The sequence below is a fragment of the Oncorhynchus clarkii genome, chromosome 1, assembly GCF_045791955.1.
Source record: "Oncorhynchus clarkii lewisi isolate Uvic-CL-2024 chromosome 1, UVic_Ocla_1.0, whole genome shotgun sequence".
NCBI lineage: Eukaryota > Metazoa > Chordata > Actinopteri > Salmoniformes > Salmonidae > Oncorhynchus > Oncorhynchus clarkii.
The window spans coordinates 43,022,477-43,045,099 of record NC_092147.1 but is presented as its reverse complement, the minus strand read 5'-3'; the positions used below and the strand labels follow the sequence as shown (position 1 = coordinate 43,045,099).

At 43.5% G+C, this 22,623-nt stretch overlaps 1 protein-coding gene across 2 annotated transcripts in view; it reads right to left on the bottom strand.

The window, feature by feature from the left end:
- Positions 1-22,623, bottom strand: part of LOC139407396 (solute carrier family 45 member 3-like) — a 50,021-nt gene that overhangs the window by 5,609 nt on the left and 21,789 nt on the right. For both annotated transcript variants that reach the window (XM_071151147.1, XM_071151156.1), the window contains exons 2-3: positions 20,823-21,159; positions 3,210-4,043 (exon numbers count right to left, since the gene is read on the bottom strand). In XM_071151147.1, coding sequence (XP_071007248.1) covers positions 3,210-4,043; positions 20,823-20,970 — 982 coding nt within the window. In that variant the 5' untranslated portion in view covers positions 20,971-21,159. The remainder of the gene's footprint in view (positions 1-3,209; positions 4,044-20,822; positions 21,160-22,623) is intronic.

The following is a 22,623-nucleotide window of genomic DNA, read 5'->3' as shown; positions in this document are numbered from 1 at the left end:
CCAATTTCGTAGTATCCAATTGTTGTAGTAGCTACTATCTTGTCTCATCGCTACAACTCCCGTACGGGCTCGGGAGAGACGAAAGTTGAAAGTCATGCGTCCTCCGATACACAACCAACCAAGCCGCTGCTTCTTTAACACAGCGCACATCCAACCCGGAAGCCAGCCGCACCAATGCGCCGGAGGAAACACCGTGCACCTGGCCACCTTGGCTAGCGTACACTGCGCCCAGCCCGCCACAGGAGTCGCTGGTGCGCGATGAGACAAGGACACCCCTACCGACCAAGCCCTCCCTAACCCGGGTGACGCTAGGCCAATTGTGCGTCGCCCCACGGACCTCCCGGTCGCGGCCGGTTACGACAGAGCCTGGGCGCGAACCCAGGACTCTGATGGCACAGCTGGCGCTGCGTACTGCGTACAGCGCCCTTAACCACTGCGCCACCCTGTTCTATATTCTTAAGACTACAGTCAGCGCTATGTGCCTGTGGGGTTCCATGGGGTGTGGGGATTTTTACATTCCAGTCCAGAGGTTTTGTGTCTGCTATTTCTTCTCATCTTACAACGATTAAAGCAGAAAGATCTCTCAACGGTTAAAGCATGGGTAGATGATTTGGCTGTCGATGATGAGGTTATTGATTGGGAGAATGTCTGGGAGAATATATTTCACTCATCAAAGAACCCAAACCAGCAATTCATTCATTTGAAACTTTGTCATAGATTGTACTGGACACCACTTGTAAGATTTCATGCAAAACAGACCCATACTGTGACCTATGTAACCTCAATACACTTGGTACATACAAACATATGATATGGGATTGTCCTGAGGTTTATGAGTTTGAGGAAAGTGTCGTATATCCTCTCTGACATGGTTGATAAAACTGTACCCCTTGAACCAATTACGCTGTTGCTTAACGATGACACAGGTATGCAGCTGAATGAGAAACAGCTAAAAGTTTGGCTGGCTGGGTTGACTGCTGCCAAAAAACATGTTCAGCACTAGTTGTCACCACATGACCTTAATATAAGGATGTTTTATTTTTACCTCTAGGCAAGTCAGTTAAGAACAAATTCTTATTTTCAATGACGGCCTGGGTTAAACGGCCTGTTCAGGGGCAGAACGACAGATTTGTACCTTGTCAGCTCGGGATTTGAACTTGCAACCTTTCGGTTACTAGTCCAACGCTCTAACCACTCGTCTACCCTGCCGCCCCGGCATACTTTCAGGGCGTAATTATGTTGGAGTTATCCACTGCTTGTATGAATAAAGCCAGTCCTAGCACTCTGGAAACATGCAAAGCAGCCGACTCAGAAATCTCTAAACTGTTGGATGTGATGTAAAATTCTTACTTGATGGTGTTATATTAGCAAATTGACTTTGCTGTGTATATTCTAGTGTAGTGCGTGTTGTTTATTTACATTTTTAACAATATATTTATATAAAAAAATTGTCAAAATTGTCATTTTAGTTTTATGGTTGATTGCCCTTGTGACCCAATAAAAAACAATTGTTCACAGAAAATAATTTGCGTAGAGAGAAAAGTGCATAAAAAGGGAATTAAGTTTAATTTATGCACACATAACTCAAGGTTTGAATTTCCCCCTAAGTGCATAGGACACAGGTTCAGCAACATGCCAGCTAAAATTACATGGGGAAAGGATGTGGATGGACTAGCTGTTTGAAAGTAAAGGACCATGCCCACATTACAAACACTGCATGAGATAGTGGACTAGCTTTAACCAGCATTGGAAGTTCAGGGTATACAATCACATTTGCACTGAGGATAAACCACATTGCGGTAAAAAAGGTCATCTCAATTATGGGGTGTTGTAGTAAATACTGTGTTGTGGCTGCTCTGTGTGATGTATTGTTGTCTCTACCTTCTTGCCCTTTGTGCTGTTGTCTGTGCCCAATAATGTTTGTAGCCTGTTTTGTGCTGCTACCTTGTTGTGCTGCTGCCATGTTGTGTTGCTACCATATTGTTGTCATGTTGTGTTGCTACCATGCTGTGTTGTCATGTGTTGCTGCCATGCTATGTTGTCATCTTAGATCTCTCTTTATGCAGTGTTGTCTCTCTTGTCTTGATGTGTGTTTTGTCCTATATTTTTATTTACTTTATTTATATTTTTAATCCCAGACCCCGTCCCCGCAGGAGGCCTTTTGCCTTTTGGTAGGCCGTCATTGTAAATAAGAATTTGTTCTTAACTGACTTGCCTAGTTAAATAAAGTTTAAATACAATAAATACAATTAAAATAACTTAAATAAATATGTCAGGCTTCAGACTTTTGTGCTTGGCCTCTGCCCTGCACCTGAATGAACATGCTCTTTGTACACTGATTGTTTGACATTAATGCACTGTGAGTGTGACATTCCTCCTTGTCCTGCAGGCATGGGAGGGAGGGATGGAGGGATGAGGGTGGGGGAGAAGCAGGAAGCCTTGCAGAGCTCCACTACAGACCTGGGAAACTTCTCAGTGTGGGAGAAGAAGGTTTCTTTTTGTCCCTCTCACCATTAGTTTTTCTCTCACTTTGTCTCTCTTATCTCTGTTTTTCTGCTGTGAGTCTGGGGTATTATGTCAGTCAGATTCAACGCAGTTTGAAGTTTGAAGGTCTTCTTTTACACTGATCATCTTCTCCTCATCCAATAAAGCAATGCAATATTCTAGGGGATTAGGAACCAAACACTTAATGACTCTTAATGCACACTTTATTACCAGGGAGAAAGGTACAGTGACTGGAAACTCTAGGTAATATTATGGCAACACCGAAGCTTGCTCCTCTGCCTGACTACCTCCCACCTGTGCCATTGGAATGTGCATGCATCCGGCCCAGCTGTGGCGGAGGGAGCTGTCCAAGCCAGCAAAGCAGCTGAGTGGCCAGGTGGTGGTGGTGAAGGTGCGGACTGAGGACAGGAGTGGCAGGGTGAACTGGACTGGGGCTGTCTGTACTTTGAGGCCCCACTAGTAGGTTGGGGGACTTTCCTAACTTTCCCTATACAAAATCACTCTATTGGACGTGGCCGTTTGAGAACTTTGGGTTCTCTGATTGTGAATACATCAAAGATCAAGGATATAATGAAGCAGAGCTTGCCCAGCCAAAGTATGTATGTGATAATATCAAATATTGTCTACATGAGAGATGAAGAGGCAATCCGCCAAAGTAAGTGATAGATCACACAGTATATCCACAGAGAAGAAAGACAACTCACCGTCGTCGTAGCGCTGCCTGGAGGCGGTTCCGGGAGCGGCACTGGGCACGCCCTCGTACAGCCCCTCCCCCACAAAGTCTGTGTAGAAGAGCATAAAGGACATGACGGCCATCCAGCTGCAGAGCTGGGCCACGCACAGCTGCCTCATTACCTGGGGCACGTGGCAGTAGCTGCGGTAGATGGCTGGCGTCATGGACCAGAACGTCCTCAGCAGGCACAGCAGCGGGCCCGACTTGAGCAGCCGCAGTTTGCATTTGAGCAGGTAGCAGCAGGAACGTGGAATGCCGCAGCGGCCCGCCTCCAGGAGAGGAGCTGGCTCCAGGGCCGCCACATCAGCACACGGTGGCTCCTCCGACACCTTCATGGTGATCAGCACGCTGATCACGAAGATGAGGATGAGCATGAAGAAGAGGCACTCTGCCTGGCCGCCCAGGTAGACGGACAGCAGGCCCCGGCTCCAGTCCAGCGCAGGCAGCAGGTAGCCCACACAGCCCCCGAGGCTAACCATAAAGGAGAACATGGCGAAGGCCTGGTTGCAGTCCTCCTCGTCGCGGTACAGGTCCGAGAGGAGCGCCTCTAGAGGCGTGAAGCACACCTGGCCACAGAAGTCAAGCAGGCCCACACCGAGGATGAGGAAGGCCACTTCTAGGGTGCGTCCGCCCCAGGTGAAGTAGGCAGCCAGCAGGTCGGCATGGGGGATGATGAGGAGGGCTAGGAGGACACCCAGGGACAGCAGCCAGATGAAGGGCCGACGGCGGCCATAGCTGCTGTTGCAGTGGTCACTGGCTGAGCCAATCACAGGGATGAAGATGAGACCTAACACTGGGCCGATACCTGGGGGAGGGGACAGACAGACAGAGAGACAGAGAGACAGAGAGAGAGAGAGAGAGAGAGAGAGAGAGAGAGAGAGAGAGAGAGAGAGAGAGAGAGAGAGAGAGAGAGAGAGAGAGGGCATCAGTGATGTTGATTCATTGGTTGTCAGTTACAAAGTCAAAGGGTTTCTAGGTTGGTGTGTAAAACCAGTTAGTTTAGTTATCAGTATCAAAGCAATAGTCACAAACACATAAAATAGTTAAATAGGTAAACACTGATTGAAATTCCCTTCAAGAACAATTGCGTATAAGCCAACATAACAGTTATTGGATTTGAGTTTTTCCACAACATTTCCCTGTGAACTCTAATCCAACAAATGTCCTGGCTGCATCTGATGTTGTCTGGTATCTTCCAGTTTACTACCTTCCCCATGCTGATAGGGCTTGGAGGCAGGATCTCCGGGGGTCTGTGGCCCACTGGCCCCATCACTGTTCCATCCATCTCTCTGAGTGCTAGTGAAGGCTGCCTACAGATGGTTCTGTGCCCCAAGCTAACCCACCATAAGCCTCCCTCTCTTCCCCACTGCTGGATTGGGCTAATTAAAACACCCCATGACAAAGGATGCTTGTGGAGCAACACAACTTACATTCAACTTACATTCCCCACAATGGCCAGATGTATGCCTCTGGTTTCACAATGGGAGCATGCATAGGAGGCTTGTTTTGAAAACCTGGTTTAAAATTCCATAGAGATGAAAAATATAACATTAATTGGATCCACATGAGGGATGCCATTCATTCTGATCAAATATGTGTGTAGACTGGAGTACTGTATGAATAGGTACATTCCATTTTTCCATTCCCAGACAATGACCTTTTATGTAAGGGATAATCAACGATCTATGGAAAATAATGAACGACGTGGAAGGTGTGTTCCATGATGTGCTAGCCGAGTGGAACTAACCTTCCACGGAGTTGCATTATTTCCCAGAGTTGATTATCCCTTTTATACCATGGCTATAATTGAACACATTTGACGCTAGAAATGTGTTCATTTGCAAGAAGGTATGTGCTCAACCTCCATTGAAGTAGCTAGCTAGTTTACTAGATAGCTACATTTGAAGACAGAAGCTTACATACACCTTAGCCAAATACATTTAAACTCGGTTTTTCACAATTCCTGACATTAAATCCTAGTAAAAATTCATTGTCTTAGGTCAGTTAGGATCACCACTTTATTTTAAGAATGTGAAATGTAAGAATAATAGTAGAGAGTGATTTATTTCAGCTTTTATTTATTTCATCACATTCCCAGTGGGTCGGAAGTTTATATACACTCAATTAGTATTTGGTAGCATTGCCTTTAAATTGTTTAACTTGGGTCAAACGTTTTGGGTAGCCTTCCACAAACTTCCCACAATAAGTTGGGTGAATTTTGGCACATTCCTCCTGACAGAGCTGGTGTAACTGAGTCAGGTTTGTAGGCCTCCTTGCTCGCACACGCCTTTTAAGTTCTGCCCACAAATGTTTTATGGGATTGGCTTTGTGATGGCCACTCCAATACCTTGACTTTGTTGTCCTTAAGCCATTTTGCCCCAACTTTGGAAGTATATTTGGGGTCATTGTCCATTTGGAAGACCCATTTGCGACCAAGCTTTAACTTACTGACTTATGTCTTGGGGTGTTGCTTCAATATATCCACATAATTTTCCTCCCTCATGAGGCCATCTATTTTGTGAAGTGCACCAGCCCCTCCTGCAGCAAAGCACCCCCACAACATGATGCTGCCACGCCCGTGCTTCACGGTTGGGATGGTGTTCTTTGGCCTGCAAGCCTCCCCCTTTTTCCTTCAAACATAACGATGGTCATTATGGCCAAACAGTTCTATTTTTGTTTCATCAGACTAGAGGACATTTCTCCAAAAAGTACAATCTTTTTTCCCCATGTGCAGTTGCAAACCGTAGAATGGCTTTTTTATTGTTGTTTTGGAGCAGTGCCTTCTTCCTTGCTGAGCGGCCTTTCAGATTATGTCCATTTAGGACTCGTTTTACTGTGGCTACAGATACTTTTGTTCCTGTTTCCTCAAGCATCTTCACAAGGTCCTTTCATGTTGTTCTGGGATTGATTTGCACTTTCCGCACCAAAGTACGTTCATCTCTAGGAGACAGAACGCGTCTCCTTCCTGAGCTGTATGGTGGCTGCGTGGTCCCATGGTGTTTATACTTGCATACTATTGTTTGTACAGATGAACGTGGTCCCTTCAGGCATTTGGAAATTGCTCCCAAGGATGAACCAGACTTGTGGAGGTCTACAATTTTTTTCCTGAGGTCTGGGCTGACTTATTTTGATTTTCCCATGATGTCAAGCAAAGAGGGACTGAGTTTGAAGGTGGGCCTTGAAATACATCCATTGACTCAAATAATGTCAATTAGCCTTTCAGAAGCTTCTAAAGCCATGACATCATGTTCTGGAATTTTCCAAGCTGTTTAAAGGCACAGTCAACTTAGTGGATGTAAACTTCTGACCCACTGGAATTGTGATACAGTGAATTTTAAGTGAAATAATCTGTCTGTAAACAATTGATGGAAAAATGACTTGTCATGCACAAAGTACATGTTCTAACCGACTTGACATACTATAGTTTGTTAACAAGGAATGTGTGGAGTGGTTGAAAAACGAGTTTTAATGACTCCAACCTAATTATATTTAAACTTCCGACTTCAACTGTACAGTAGCTGCCTTTGTAACCAAACAAACAGACTTGCTTGTTTAGCTAACCAAACCATCAGTCCTAGCTTGCTATTGTGAAAATCAAATTAAATAATGCCAATAATGTTTTCAATTAGATTTTATTTTTTTTCAAAAGCAGCTCAAACATAGAACATGTAAGATTAAACTATATGGTGCGTTATAGGGAATTATACAACGGGTGGGTCTAATCTTGAATGCTGATTGGTTAAAACTGCACTCCAGACGGTGTCTATTCCACAAGTTAACCACCAGCTAAATCTATGAGTTAAAATGCCGATTTACTCTGTTCCATCTGACTGCACAAACCACTGTCTCATCAGCCTAACCAGGCAATTTATAAACTTAATCTCCACAAAGCATCAAGATATTATCTCACATTTCTTTTAGGCTAACATTTAGTTTTCAACAGGGGAGATTTGTATAAACCTTGCTATCTGTCTCTCCGACATTTGCAACCTTGTTTCAATATTCAAATTCGATCTCCAACGGTCACATGGAAATTAACATGTCGGGAGGCAGCTTTTCTTAGCCTGTCCAAATCGTGAATTAGCATTATTTTTGGGGATATATACAAAGAAAAATCTATGGAAAACTGGTAAAAAAGAAACGAAGTGCAGCTAGTTTGCAGTCTTTCCAGCTTCAGTTTGAAGTGATTGTGTTAGCGGTGTTGTTGGCTAGCTCCTCTGAACAATGTCCTGACGAGAGAGAACATGTTCTATGCCAGGCGAAATCGTGCATCATTAACTCATTGTTATGGACGTGTCCAAATAAAGGTCACTAGAAAACAGCTTAAACAAATGCAAATGCAGCTACTTTGTTGTTATTCTGGCTGCACTGTTTGACGTGACTGTAAGTTGCTGGTGAGCCTCTGATCCACCTCTACGCAGATGACACCATTCTGTATACTTCTGGCCCTTCTTTGGACACTATGTCATCTAACCTCCAGGCAAGCTTCAATGCCATACAACTCTCCTTCCGTGGCCTCCAATTGCTCTTAAATACAAGTAAAACTAAATGCATGCTCTTCAACCGATCGCTGCCTGCACCTGCCCGCCTGTCCAACATCACTACTCTGGACGGCTCTGACTTAGAATACGTGGACAACTATAAATACCTAGGTGTCTGGTTAGACTGTAAACTCTCCTTCCAGACCCACATCAAACATCTCCAATCCAAAGTTAAATCTAGAATTGGCTTCCTATTTCACAACAAAGCATCCTTCACTCATGCTGCCAAACATACCCTTGTAAAACTGACCATCCTACCAATCCTCGACTTTGGCGATGTCATTTACAAAATAGCCTCCAATACCCTACTCAACAAATTGGATGCAGTCTATCACAGTGCCATCCGTTTTGTCACCAAAGCCCCATATACTACCCACCATTGCGACCTGTACGCTCTCGTTGGCTGGCCCTCGCTTCATACTCCTCATCAAACCCACTGGCTCCATGTCATCTACAAGAACCTGCTAGGTAAAGTCCCCCCTTATCTCAGCTCGCTGGTCACCAAAGAAACCACCAACCTGTAGCACGCGCTCCAGCAGGTATATCTCTCTGGTCACCCCCAAAACCAATTCTTTCTTTGGCCGCCTCTCCTTCCAGTTCTCTGCTGCCAATGACTGGAACAAACTACAAAAATCTCTGAAACTGGAAACACTTATCTCCCTCACTAGCTTTAAGCAGCTGTCAGAGCAGCTCACAGATTACTGCACCTGAACACATAGCCCATCTATAATGTAGCCCAAACAACTACCTCTTTCCCTACTGTATTTATTTTATGTATTTATTTATTTTGCTCCTTTGCACCCCATTATTTTTATTTCTACTTTCCACATTCTTCCACTGCAAATCTACCATTCCAGTGTTTTACTTGCTATATTGTTTTTACTTTGCCACCATGGCCTTTTTTTTGCCTTTACCTCCCTTATCTCACCTCATTTGCTCACATCGTATATAGACTTGTTTCTACTGTATTATTGACTGTATGTTTGTTTACTCCATGTGTAACTCTGTGTTGTTGTATGTGTCGAACTGCTTTGCTTTATCTTGGCCAGGTCACAATTGTAAATGAGAACTTGTTCTCAACTTGCCTACCTGGTTAAATAAAGGTGAAAAAAACGACTGGGTCGTGTCTCTGGCAACCGAACCGATAGAATGAACAATCAGCCGGCTTGGGTAGGAACTTTAGATTTGCGTCAGGACTATATCTTGTGGAAGGATGAAATAGTATGAATAAAATAATCAAAATAATGTTTTTGATGAGAATATGTAAATCATTTTTTGAACATGTTGGTAACCCTTTACATAAAATAGATAATGCCCTTGAAGCCTCTGTTTGGAGGATAAATTAGCACGGTTTGCTAACAACATCCTTGCCAATATATCTTTCAAACACCGGCTTCGCTGGCATTATCACTTAAATAAATCATGCTCTAGAATGCCAATCAGAAACGAGTGTTCAACAGTGCATGGTATAAGTATGGGATAATCTACCTTGATGGATATCTGACAACAACATATTGTTGAAACTGTTACACAACTAAATAAAATAAATGTAGTCGTTCTCAGGAAAAAATGTCTTACATTTCTTGAGGTAAAAAAGACACCGTTATATGGGGATGGTAGGGGACGCCATGTGTGACTGACGTGTTCTCTGTTTGCTCCCGTGGTATTCTTAAAGTTTATGTGAATTCGACCAAACATAAGGCCAAGAGCATGACTTTGAGAAAACCCGGCCTACAAGACCCGCTCTCATCACCGCCCTCCCCTGAGTCTGAGGGCCCGGGGACGCACACTTTACCCGGGGGCGCGGCTTGGCCTGGCGGCGCTGAAATGAACATTCTCGAGGCCATCAGGCTACTACGCTCTGAGATAGTTGAAATGAAAACACAGGTGGTTGCTACGATTGAGGCCAGAATACAGGAGGTTTCTGATACTTTAAAAGCAGATTTAACCATCCTGCGGAACGAGACTGTGCCGGCAATTACATTACTCAAAACAACAACTGCGTCACACACTACAACGATTGCAGCACTGGAGGCCTCCGCTACTAATGTCTCCGATTTAACTACATCCCTGGAGACTGAAGTTAAACGCCTAGCTGCGGATTTGAAAAAGGTGAGGGAGTGCTGTGTGAGTTTAGAGGGACTCTCTCGACTCAATAATCTGAGACTTGTATCAGTCCCAGAGTCCGCTGAAATGCATCGCGCCACGGATTTCGTTTCAGGGCTGCTGAAGGATGTTCTTGCCTTAGATGAAAAGCCCCTGATTGATCGAGCCCACCGGTCGCTGCGCCCAAAGCCCCGGGATGGGGAGAGGCCCCGTGACATAATTCTTCGAGTGCACTTTTTTCATGAGAAGATGGAGATCCTCCGACGAGCCCGCAATACCACTCTGAGCTTTCAAGGACAGAGCTTCTCCATCTACCAGGACTACTCCCCCACTGTTGCCAGGCAGCGCGCAGCTTTCGGACAGGCCAAACGAGTACTTCGGGACCATCCAAGTGTGAAGTATGGACTGCGATTCCCGGCCCGTTTATGGATATCTCATGAGGGTAAAGACCACACATTTGAATCTCCGGATGAGGCTATGGCTCACATTCAACGTCACATCAAGAAGTCTTGAATATGCTCACAGTGTGGATTGTAAGTACCCCACTTGTGGTACAATTATGTTTAGATATAACAGGCTAGTCTTGTATAGTTGGTGAAACTATTCAGGCTTATTTGATGTGATCTAATGTTTTGATTATCTAGTGTGCGTGCCTTATCTCGCTCACCTATTTAGTTTGTTTACACATTGTCTCAGTGACTCAAAATAGTTTTGGTTATTTGTTTACTGCATCCGTTTGCATTGACCCAGTAAACAGTAAATGTCTCCTGAGGCTACACGGTTTCTGGGGCCTCACTTTCATTTTAAAAGTTTTGAGCGTCATTTATGCCCAGCAAACGTTCAACGTTGCGCACACGTAGTTTTTTGGTATTGGTTGTAAGCTGTCTCAGCTTCAACTAGACTACTATTATAATTACTATTATTTTTGATTGTCTAACTACGATTTCCTTACTTCAAATTAGATTTTTGGCTGAGAGCCTTTATACATTTTATTTATTTTCTCTCTCAATGCCTGTTATAAGACGGGTGAATACAATTATATACATCTACAAGTGGTGCTTTTGTCATTCCGTTTGCACAAGGGATTCGCCTTTTTTTTATTTGAAAAAATACATACAAATCTTTATTTTTGCTGCTTGATCCACTAACAAAACACGACTTTAAAGAGCGGGACTGTGGGTTTAGGTTTAAGACCGCACTCTCACAGACATACTGTGCGAAGAGAACATGTTCTATTTAGGCTTGTACCTCGTTTGGGGAGGTATTGTCTGGGATGGGGGGAGGGGGTGGGGGGGCAGGTTGAATTGTTCAGTTCTAATGTTGTCATTCTGTCTTTTTAGTTTTTTTTTCTGTTTTTTTTCCTGTACTTTTTCCAAACATTTACCACCGTACATTATTACTCTGGGACAAGTTATTCTGGGGGTTTTGGGCGCTCATTGCTTTTCCATTCTATGCTCTGATGACAGGGTTGAATAACGGGAATGCCCAGAGGGGCCGAAATAATACGATCAAGTACATTTCTTGGAATACGAAAGGGGTTAACAACCCGGTGAAGCGTAAGAGGGTGTTGACGCACTTAAAGGGTTTGAATGCAAATATTGCATTTCTACAAGAGACTCACTTGAGGACTGGTGAGCATTTTAGGATGCGTAAGGACTGGGTTGGTCAAGTGTTCCACTCAAACTTTCATAGTAAATCAAGAGGTGCTGCTATTCTGGTTGATAAAGCTACTCCCTTTGTAGCTTCTGAGGTTATTGCTGATCCTAAGGGACGATACGTCATAGTAACTGGTGAACTGTTTTCTACCCCTCTTGTTTTGGCTAGTGTTTATGCTCCCAATTGGGATGACACAAGTTTCATTTCTTCCTATTCCCAATTTAGATTCTCATTTGTTGATTTTAGGGGGGGATTTCAACTGTAAAATGTCCCCAGTTCTGGACAAGTCCTCACAAATAAATACAGGCCCTTCTAAATGTGCCCTACTTATTCAATCCTTTCTTCAGAAATATGCTATGTTTGAGGCCTGGCGTTTCCTACATCCTACAGATAGACAGTATTCCTTTTATTCTCATGTTCATAAAACATACTCCCGGATTGATTACTTCTTTTTGGACAAAAAACTTCTGCCTAACCTTCGGCAGTGTACTTACGAGAGTATTGTTATCTCTGACCATTCACCATTAGTGCTTGAACTAGAGTGCTTGAACTAGAGTTTCCCCAGCGACCCCCTAGGTGTTATCAATGGCGTCTCAACCCCATTTTACTCTCAGATAAGGAGTTTGTCAATTTCATTTCTTCTGAAATTGCCTTATTCCTAGAGACTAATTCAACACCAGGTATGTCCTGCTCTACCATATGGGAGTCTCTCAAAGCATACCTACGTGGCCAAATTATTTCTTATACAGCCAACCAAAACAGAGTTCGCTCCCAGTGACTTCGGGACCTGAGCGAGTCCATAGCCACATTGGATGAGAAGTATGCTACGGATCCTTCCTCTGATCTGCATAAAGAGCGCCAACTACTCCAATCTGAATTTGATGAGCTTTCTACCAGGCAAGCTGAACAGTTACTCTTGCGAGCTCGATACAAAGTCTATGACCAAGGCGACAAGGCCAGTAAACTCCTTGCACATCAGATCCGTAAATCTGAGGCCTCACGGCTAATCCCACAAATAAGGACCCCGTATGGTGCCACCACAGTTATACATAAAGAGATCAATGATCAATTTAAACAATTTTACTCTGCGCTATACACCTCTGAATCCCCTCAAGACCCTTTGCTGATTGACTCCTTCTTTAATGGCTTGAATATGCCTTCAATTGATACAGACTCCCATGACTGTCTATAAGAAGAATTTACGCTTGAGGAGATTGTAACAGCAGTGTCCGCAATGAAAAGTGGTAAATCACCGGGTCCGGACGGTTTTCCAACCGAATTTTACAGGACGTTTTCTGGTCTGCTTTGCCCATTCTTGTCCCGACTATTTGCAGAGTGCCTCAATACTTCAAAGCTGCCGCCTAGTCTTTATCAGGCTTCAATTTCATTACTACTAAAGAAAAACAAAGACCCCCTGGAATGTGGATCCTATCGCCCAATCTCACTTTTAAACTGTGATTACAAAATCCTAGCTAAGCTTTTAGCCATCCGTATGGAAGGCTTGCTGCACCAAGTAATACACTCTGACCAGACTGGCTTTGTGAGAAATAGGCATTTATTTTTCAATATTAGGCGCCTTATGAATATACTGTACTCCCCAGCGTCGGAGGACCCGGAGGTGGTGGTCTCACTTGATGCCGAAAAAGCGTTTGACCGCGTTGAGTGGGATTACCTAACAGCTGCCCTTTATAGATTTGGCTTTGGCCCCAAATTCATTGCGTGGATAAAGATTCTTTATTTTTCCCCCATGGCTTCGGTACGGACTAATAACTTGTCCTCTGACTATTTTCCCTTGCACCGCGGATCCAGACAGGGTTGCCCACTCTCCCCCTTGTTGTTTGCTTTGGCAATCGAGCCTCTCGCCATTGCACTACGCTCTAATGATGCCATTCAAGGCATAATCAGGGCGGGCTGGGAGCAGAAAGTCTCGCTATATGCTGACGACCTCCTTTTGTTTATCTCCAATCCCGATACCTCATTGCCACGTGACCTATCTGTTCTTAAAAAGTTTGGATCAATCTCAGGGTACAAGCTGAATCTAGGCAAGAGTGAGCTTTTTCCGGTAAACAAGGCTGCTTTAAAGTGCTCTTTCACAAGTTCTCAGTTTAGGATTGTCCGGGATCAATTCACTTACTTGGGAGTAAAAGTGACAAGGAAATATTCAAATTTGTTTCAGGAAAACTTTGTTGCTCTAGCAGACAGATTGAAACAATCTTTTACTTTTTGGAATTCGCTACCCCTTTCTCTTATCGGAAGGGTTAATGTCATTAAAATGAATGTGTTGCCCAAATTTCTATATTTATTTCAATGTTTACCCATTTTTATTCCAAAATCTTTTTTTATTTCACTGGATCAAACATTCATGCATTTTATTTGGGATGGCAAGGTACCACGGATTGGTAGAAAACATTTACAGAAGCCTAGGTCATTGGGGGGTTTAGCTCTACCAAATTTTCAGACATACTACTGGGCTGCAAATTTTAGAGCCGTTCTGTACTGGCTGCAGACTGATCCTACTGGCCCTAGACCACTCTGGGTCCAGATGGAGTCTGAATCGTGTAAACCTGCAGCACTTTCCTCTGTGCTGTGCTCGTCTCTCCCAGTGTCCCTAGGCAAAAGGTGTGCCAACCCAATTGTAAAGCAGTCTCTTAAAATTTGGAATCAGTTCCGTTTAGCCTTTAACCTCCGAGGCTTTTCTCTATCAGGCCCAATCAATCAGAACATTTTATTTCCTCCATCTTTGAATGATGGGGCTTTTGGCATTTGGCACTCACTAGGCCTTTCCTCGCTAGCCCAATTATTCTTTGATTGTACATTTGCCTCTTTTTCTCAGCTGCAGGAAAAGTTCAATCTCCCCCAATCCCACTTTTTCCGCTATCTCCAGACTAGAAACTTTGTCAGGGCTAATACACCTGGATTTCCCAATAGGCCTGCGAATACAGCTATAGAGAGCATCTTGGAGCTGAACAAGCTTCCTAGGGGCGCAATTTCAGATGTATATGCAATCATTCATGACTTACAGAACCCTTCTTTGGTGCCTTTAAAGACTCGATGGGAAAAGGATTTGGGGGAGGAACTTGGGGAAGACGCCTGGGAATCTGTGCTGCACAGGGTGCACTCGTCCTCTTTTAGCACTAGACACAGCCTCATTCAATTCAAGGTGGTTCACCGTATCCACTGGTCGGTGGCCAAACTTGGAAGAATATTCTCTGATTTTGATCCTACCTGTGTCAGATGTAAGGTGGAACCAGCCACACTGTTGCATATGTTTTGGGGCTGTCATAAACTGTCAGGTTTCTGGGAATTAATATTTAAATGTTTCTCTGATATATATGACACTGTTATAGATCCGTCTCCCCTTACAGCCCTTTTTGGAGTACTGCCCATGGGTACCCCCCTATCAAGAATCCAGTCGGACACTGTTGCTTATACAACTCTTTTAGCTAGACGGCTAATACTACAGAACTGGAAGATGGCAGCTCCCCCATCTTATAAATATTGGGTGAGGGATGTGTTGTGCTCTCTGAAACTAGAAAAAATTCAATTCAATTCACGTGGGAACCCCAAACTGTTTGATGAGGCTTGGTCTCCATTCCGGTCTTACTTTAAACAGTCCATCCTCTGATGACATTCCAATTAATACTAAAATAAGTCTGTGACTTAAGGGTTGGGGGAGTCTCTCTCTGTGTTTTTGCTGGGGGGGGACTAAGATCCATGTGCTTATTGATTGTGGTCCGCAGATGCCTTGTTCATCTTGCCCAGGCAGAGACTGAAGTGTGAGCTTGTTTTTCCCAGTTATTTTTACATTTTGTTCACGCCTACATGAATAATATTTTTTTTAAATTTATTTTAAAGCATTGTAAACTTTTTTTTTGTCCAGTGGATGGTCGGTCTGTGGCCATGACTCTCTGTGAGTGGTTGCATTTCTCCACCCTTATCCCTTGACTGTTTACAGGAACAATGGTGAGATGTTAGCCCTGTCCCTGTACTATAGATTGCCCTTTAACCTCTGTAGCCTTCTGCCCGGTGTGTTTAACTTGTCTAAAGTATGGTATCTTTAAAGCTATTTTTTTATTTGTATTTTTATTTGTATTTTTTTTTTTTCTAGTTGAGTATATTATTTATATTGCTTTGTCTTGTCTGTATGTGTGTATGTTCAAAACTTAATAAACAGAGTTAAAAAAAAATAAAAAAAAGACACCGTTATGTTGAGTAGAGAGGAAGGGGCACACTGTGCGTCAGATAGACAGGCGGACGGATAGACAGAGTGGATCACTACAGTCCAACCCTCAGTCACATATTTGCCTGGCTGCCACAGGAGCTGTGGAGGCCCATCACAACAATCCAGTGTGTACAGCTTGAACTCTCACTCACACACAACCTTACACTGCTTAATATAAGCTATCCTTACCTCACCACACCACATACAATACCAGGCAGTGACTTTGTCAATTGCTACAGAATCACACAGTGATTGTCACCAATACAAATCATCAGTGTGTCCTCGGCCCTGTCTGACATCAAACACTATCAACTGATATGAGAAAAATTCACAACAAGTCTGGCGACCAACAACCTTGCACAAACAGAGCGTTGCATTGATAACTCTTAACTGGATATACACTGTATTCATCTTAAATATTCCCACCACAAACATAATGTGCTCTCTAACTAGGGTTGGGCGCTATCCAGATTTTCTTATTGTCATATTGTCCTTCTCTCATACTTGGATATACGGTATTACCGGCTTAGCAGACAAGGGGTCGCCCAAAAAAATGAGAAAAAAAGCCAATTGGGCATCTATTAACAGAACGCTAACAAAATGAGCACAAGTAATAGCACATTTCAATGGAGGCTGCTAGCTAAGTATGCTAACGAGAGCAAACAAAAATAAACTAATTGTAAAGACAGGCAATCCAGCTCATACATTTACAAATACTCTATATAGGTAGGAGCTACCAAATGTCATTTTTGGTGAGTTTGGACATTTACATGCGAATGTGAACGAGAGACTTTGTGCAAATTAACAAAGTTTGGACGCATGCTTGTCTGGCTCTGGAGCTGCATGTGTAGGCTACAAGTTGTGTCTGTCTGGAGTCGCAATGGGCCTGTCTGCTCTGAGAAGATTGGGGAGGAGCAGACAGGTTGAGAGGAGGAAAAACGTAAGCAATTCAAGATAGTGGCAGCTGTACAAATAACTCATCCAGAAAGCTAACACAATATGATGCCCCGTCACCTTGTTAATTCAGCCACGTACTTAGATTAATTAGCAAGTTCAATTTAGGGGTCGCGTTCATGCAGAATTCTGCGTTTTTCACGCAGGAAAAAAATATAAAACGCATAAAAATTATCTTGCTGGGTTTTGTAAACTCAGATGTAAAATGCTAGTTATTGTAATTTCTGCTCGGCATTAGACTAATTTCATGCTTCAGTTGCACTTCTCCACTGAGATGAGAACATGAACTGGCATTCTATCAGCAGACAGCGCTCTGACTGATGTGTAGCTATTTTTCTCCGGTACTTTTCTCAGTGTTGCCAGACACCTGGTAAAATGCAAGATTAACTTTAAGCAAAACACTTTTTATGATAAACATTAGAAATATGATAGCCACGCATCGATTTAGCAAAAAAGCCCTTGCTTTTTAATTGTTAGCTCATTTACTTCTGTGGCTGCCAGCCAATTAGCGTTGCACTTTTTTCTGCGGAATGTGTCACACTTAATGTATTTTCTGTGAAGGAAAACTATACTAACACGTTCCTGATCACTCTGTTGAAGCAAAAAAACACGGTTTACATTCAATATAAAATACAAACCCTGTCAATACAACTTCTGGCTACTTTCTCCCGTTGTGCTATTTATAAACAAACACAATGTAAAATAATGTGACAGGTGAAATGAAGAATGCAATCTGCTTAATCTCATAACGTATTGCACAAATTGACTGCAGGTATTTACTTAAAAAGTAGCCCAAAATATTAAAATGTAGAGTTGGGCGATATACTGTGTTTTACAATATAACAGTATTGATGCACGGACCGGTTTTCGTTTTTACTTTACCTTCTAAAACAGTATTTGAATGTTTGGTTTGTTAAATGTGATACACTGTGTATAACGTCAATTTTTATAGTTTACTTCGCTACTTGAGTCATCTCTCTCTGCTCTCCCTCTCTCCATGCTGCTTTTTACACGTACAGTGCATTCGGAAAGTATCCCTTTTCCACATTTTGTTACGTTACAGCCTTATTCTAAAATTGATCAAATATATTTTTCCCTTATCAATCTAAACACAATACCCCATTATGACAATGCAAAAACAGGTTTTTTTCATTTTTCCAACATGTATAGAAAAAATAACAGAAATACCTTATTTACATAAGTATTCAGACCCTTTGCTATGAGACTCAAAATTGAGCTCAGGTGCATCCTGTTTCCATTGATCATGTTTGAGATGTTTCTACAACTTGATTGGAGTCCACCTGTGGTAAATTCAATTGATTGGACATGATTTGGAAAGGCACACGCCTGTCTATGTAGGGTCTCACAGTTGACAGTGCGTGTCAGAGCAAAAACCAAGCCATGAGGTGGAAGGAATTGTCCGTAAAGCTCTGAGACAGGATTGCGTCGAGGCACAGATCTGGGGGAGAGTACAAAAAAAAATCTGCAGCATTGAAGGTCCCCAAGAACACAGTAGCCTCCATCATTTTTAAATGGAAGAAGTTTGGAACCACCAAGACTCTTTATGTTATCCAGAGTATTGGTGACTGTAACTGTGATGCTGGCAACAATGTGTTTTTTTTGCCAACGTTTACTGACACCGGCCATATTCAAAGGGTGTTGAGCGTTCGTAAATTCGTCGCTTATTCTGCGCTCTGGCAAAGCTAGCTAGCTAAACAATGAATCATAATACCAACTCATGACGTTACTACCCTGCATGAATAGCTAGTTAACATTAGGCTATAACTAGCAACGCAATGGCTCTGAAATACGAATAAAAAGATCATACACATAACATTAGCAAGCAAGCCAGCCAGCTAACGTTAGCTAGCTAGCTAACAGTACATGTTAACTTGAAATAAACTACTTTCTGTCAAAATTAGAAACATGTAATATCTGAAAATGTAGCTAGCTAGACTATCTTACCTGTATACTTGGAATGGACGCTTCTCTGTGTCACGGATGCCATGGTTGCCCTTAGTTTGAGATGTAATCCAGAGACAAGTGTTTTCTCCATCTCCTTTGCTATCATACTCGAATTCCACTGATTTCAAAACTCGGTCCTCCAGAAAGTGGAGAGCAACACTTAAGCAGATCTACAACGCAATATATATATTTTTTAAAGACGCGTTAAACAGGATTACCAATACATACTGACCAGCTCAAATAGACAGAAGCGTGCTATATGCCAGACCAATCCAAACTCATCTCTCAGCATGTCCAGCACACTCATTATCTCAGCCAATCATGGCTAGCGGGAAGGTTTCTGACTTTTTCTGTGGCTAAACCAACTAGGCTCGTAATTTAACAATTCTATCCGTATTTACAGATGGCATACACATTTGTTATTAAGGCACATGAAAGTTCACATGTTCCAGAAGGCATTTCTGCCAAAAAATGCATTTTGATGAAAAAAAACATTTAAGTTCAAGGCTCTACTGTGAACTAGTGACCAACGACATACGCGGGAAAAAACTATTTAATCAATTTTAGAACAAGGCTGAAACTTAACAAAATGTGGACGAAATCAAGGGGTCTGAATACTTTCCGAATGCACTGTACTTTTTCCCGCCCCCTGTCACTCAAGGAGCGCATTTGTTGTTCCTCAACTACGAGACAATTGTGTTCAGTCTGCATTGTTAAGGCAGCACATGCAATAATGTTGATGACAGCGATGCTGTTTTCTCTTTGCTCCAATCAGAATGGAGAAAGACCCATTAAAATCACTTATAATGTATGTGTTGCCACCCTAGGGTCACGCACTACTCAGAAAGCAAATGTATAACTTTTATTATTAAAAAAAACATAAAATAACATCATTTTTCATACCGTGATATGAAATTTGGCCATATCGCCCAGCCCTATTATAAAAGGTATTGAAAAACCATCCCGTGGCTATTTCCAAATACCCAGTTATACGGTATATACAGTATACCGCCCAAGCCTATCTCTAACTCATATGCAGTATACACACAACACCATGTGCTTTCCAAGTCATATACAGTACAAACTCTACCGTGTGAATTTCTAACATAAGACATGCCCCTGGGCCCCTATCTAGAAAGCTTGCTTCCTCTTGACAGACAGGGAAGAGTCGATTAAACAATTAAAGAGTGGCAACTGGCAATAATAATCCAGAAGTGGCCATTAGATCAAGTAGATGGCCTGCATCTGAGAATCTGACACTACTCCTGGGGAAATTAGCCTTAAGACCCCAGGACACAATATCCATCTCCATTACTAAACACTCTGCCGTTCCATTAGACAAAACTAAGGGGGGGTGGGGGGCAAAGCATTTATTTTGTGCCATTTCCAGATGAGGTTTACGGGCTGTGGGGGATGACACAAATGCTATTTTTCTCCCATTCGCATGCAGCTGTTTAAAGAGAGGGATAGTGGAGTGTATGTGAACACACATCATTTTACTGTATCTGTCTATTGGAGCTGTAATTGCCACATGCACGTTTTCGGAGTGGCAATCTCCATCCGTTTGATCACAATGTAATCTGAGAGAAAGAGAAGAAATGTCTTTACAGCAAACCATGTGATAGCCATTTGCGCGCGACAGGATAATGCAGCTACTCACATCGCCTACACAAAAAATGCCCTGCCGCGCGGTGGCTATATATACACGGTGTCTGTAACAAAAAACTGAACTTCTAATGTAGCATTAAGGTTAGGTCAAACACAACAGCATGTCACTGATTTGCAAGCAATGAGGTCTAATAACAACAACAGTAACCCATCTTTGTATCTATCAGGAAGAGTAGGCCTCTGCTCCACATCTTTAGATTTTCTCTGCTGTTGTTAATGTAAAACAAATCCAAAGCCACAGTCCAGAACCAGATTAGAAACTCAACTATGGGGATCTAAAATAAGTCTGTTCCATCAGGGGGACCGTGTGTAAGTTTTCTTGTAAATGAGGTACTGTACTATCAGGCCAGCACCAAAGCGACAGCAGGTTGCTTTAGATACAGTATCCAACGGGCAGGTGAGGCACACCCTTCAGGACAGGACCCCTCTAGATGAAGAACACCCCCCCCCCCCCCCCCCCCCCCCGGTTTACCTAGCACCATGGTCATGTATTGCTCCTCTACCCCAGCCTCCAGCAGCAGGGGGGGCACGTATGTGATCCCAGCTGCCACGCAGATCTCCAGGCCGCAGGTCAGGGAGTTCAGCAGGACGAGACGGCACTGAGACCTCCATCCAGGCATATTTACAGGGTCGCTAATCCACCTCTACGCCGTTACAGGGGGGCTGCTGCCAGGAGAGGAGGAGGCAGACGGTTCCCCGTGGTAAGAGGCTCGGGGACGAGAGGACCACAAAGGAGGGAGAGCAGGGAGGACACACTGACACTGTCTCAGATGACCTGGAGGATCCATTCTGGTTTCAGCATTCTGGATCTGAAAGAACAGAACAGAGGAGAGAGAAACAGGCATTGACGAAAACAGAAAAACTGATTGACTCACTTTGGAAAGCATGAAGGCTGAGAGCTAAGACTGGATAGGTCACTCTCAGGCTAACGCACCTGGTTGTCAGACGCCTCAGGCACTGAAATTGCTTGATTGCTGCTGCCGCGGAGAGTCTTTCTCACAAGACAAAGAGCAGGACTCCAACACGCAGAGACAGGGACTGTTAGAAAGCCACAACCAGACACAAAGGGATTGATACACCAACTTGACTGCTCAGCTTCAGGGCAGCTTGAACAACAGAGAGATGAGTCAGCCCGATGTGGCAACGTGGCAAATGCACCCATTTGGCACTATCATTCCCTCTCTGTTTTCTTAAGGCGGGGAAAAGGAAGAAGGGTGGGCATGACAAAAGTGGTAGTTGACAAAGGGAAAGAAAGAGAGAGACATTCCGGAGGAGCTTTCTCTCTTTCCTGCCTGCAAGGAAGCAGCAGCAGGTGGTGTCTGGGAGACGGCCCTCCACTTCTCTCTGCTCTGTCATTAAACTATCCGATCCAGGGCTGATTACACCATGCCAAGTCAAGACGCTCCTAACACGGAGCACCTCACTCTCATTTCCACCCATTGTTCACCTGAATCGTTGCTAATGATCCCGTTTCTACCACTTCCTCCTTTGAGGGGACCAAGACCTCACACACAACGAACAGTAAAATTGGCAGATCAACTCAGACCGAATACTAATTCTGTCTCATTTTCTGCTAAGCTCAGAAAGGGGACATTACGATACACAGGAGTCTTTTAGGCAAGATTACATTACGCCGATTGATAACGGCCCTGACTCCAGGCGGCAACGTCATCAATTCAAATTGGAGTAAAAGGCATAGTGAGCATAATGAGACGTTGTCCAGATGAGGGTCAATGGTTCCAAGAGCAAAATAATATTTCCTGGTCTTCCAACAAAATATGAGCGAGGTGGCTTTAGCTTCGCTCCAGTAGACAGAAGGAAAGTACACCCTGATCTGATGATCCTGCTTCAAAGATGCCTAAACAGATCTAGGCTTACATAATTTACTGATTCTGGTGTCACAGTTCCTCAAACTTCTGCCCCATCTCTCTCTCTCACACACACACACCACACACACACACACACACACACACACACACACACACACACACACACACACACACACACACACACACACACACACACACACACACACACACACACGCGCGCGCGCAGATAGACACACGCGCGCAGACACACACACACAGACACACGCGTGCAGACAGAGCTCGACCCAGCTCCATCCCATGCGTAACAGAACACCAGAGTGTACACCCTCAATCTCCCAGATCGTTTCCTCTCACAATCCTCCTGTGCCTGACATGTCAATCTTTACTGACGGACCTCTACCCCCCCCAACGATGACAAGAAGTGCCATTCCCCATTTCACGCCT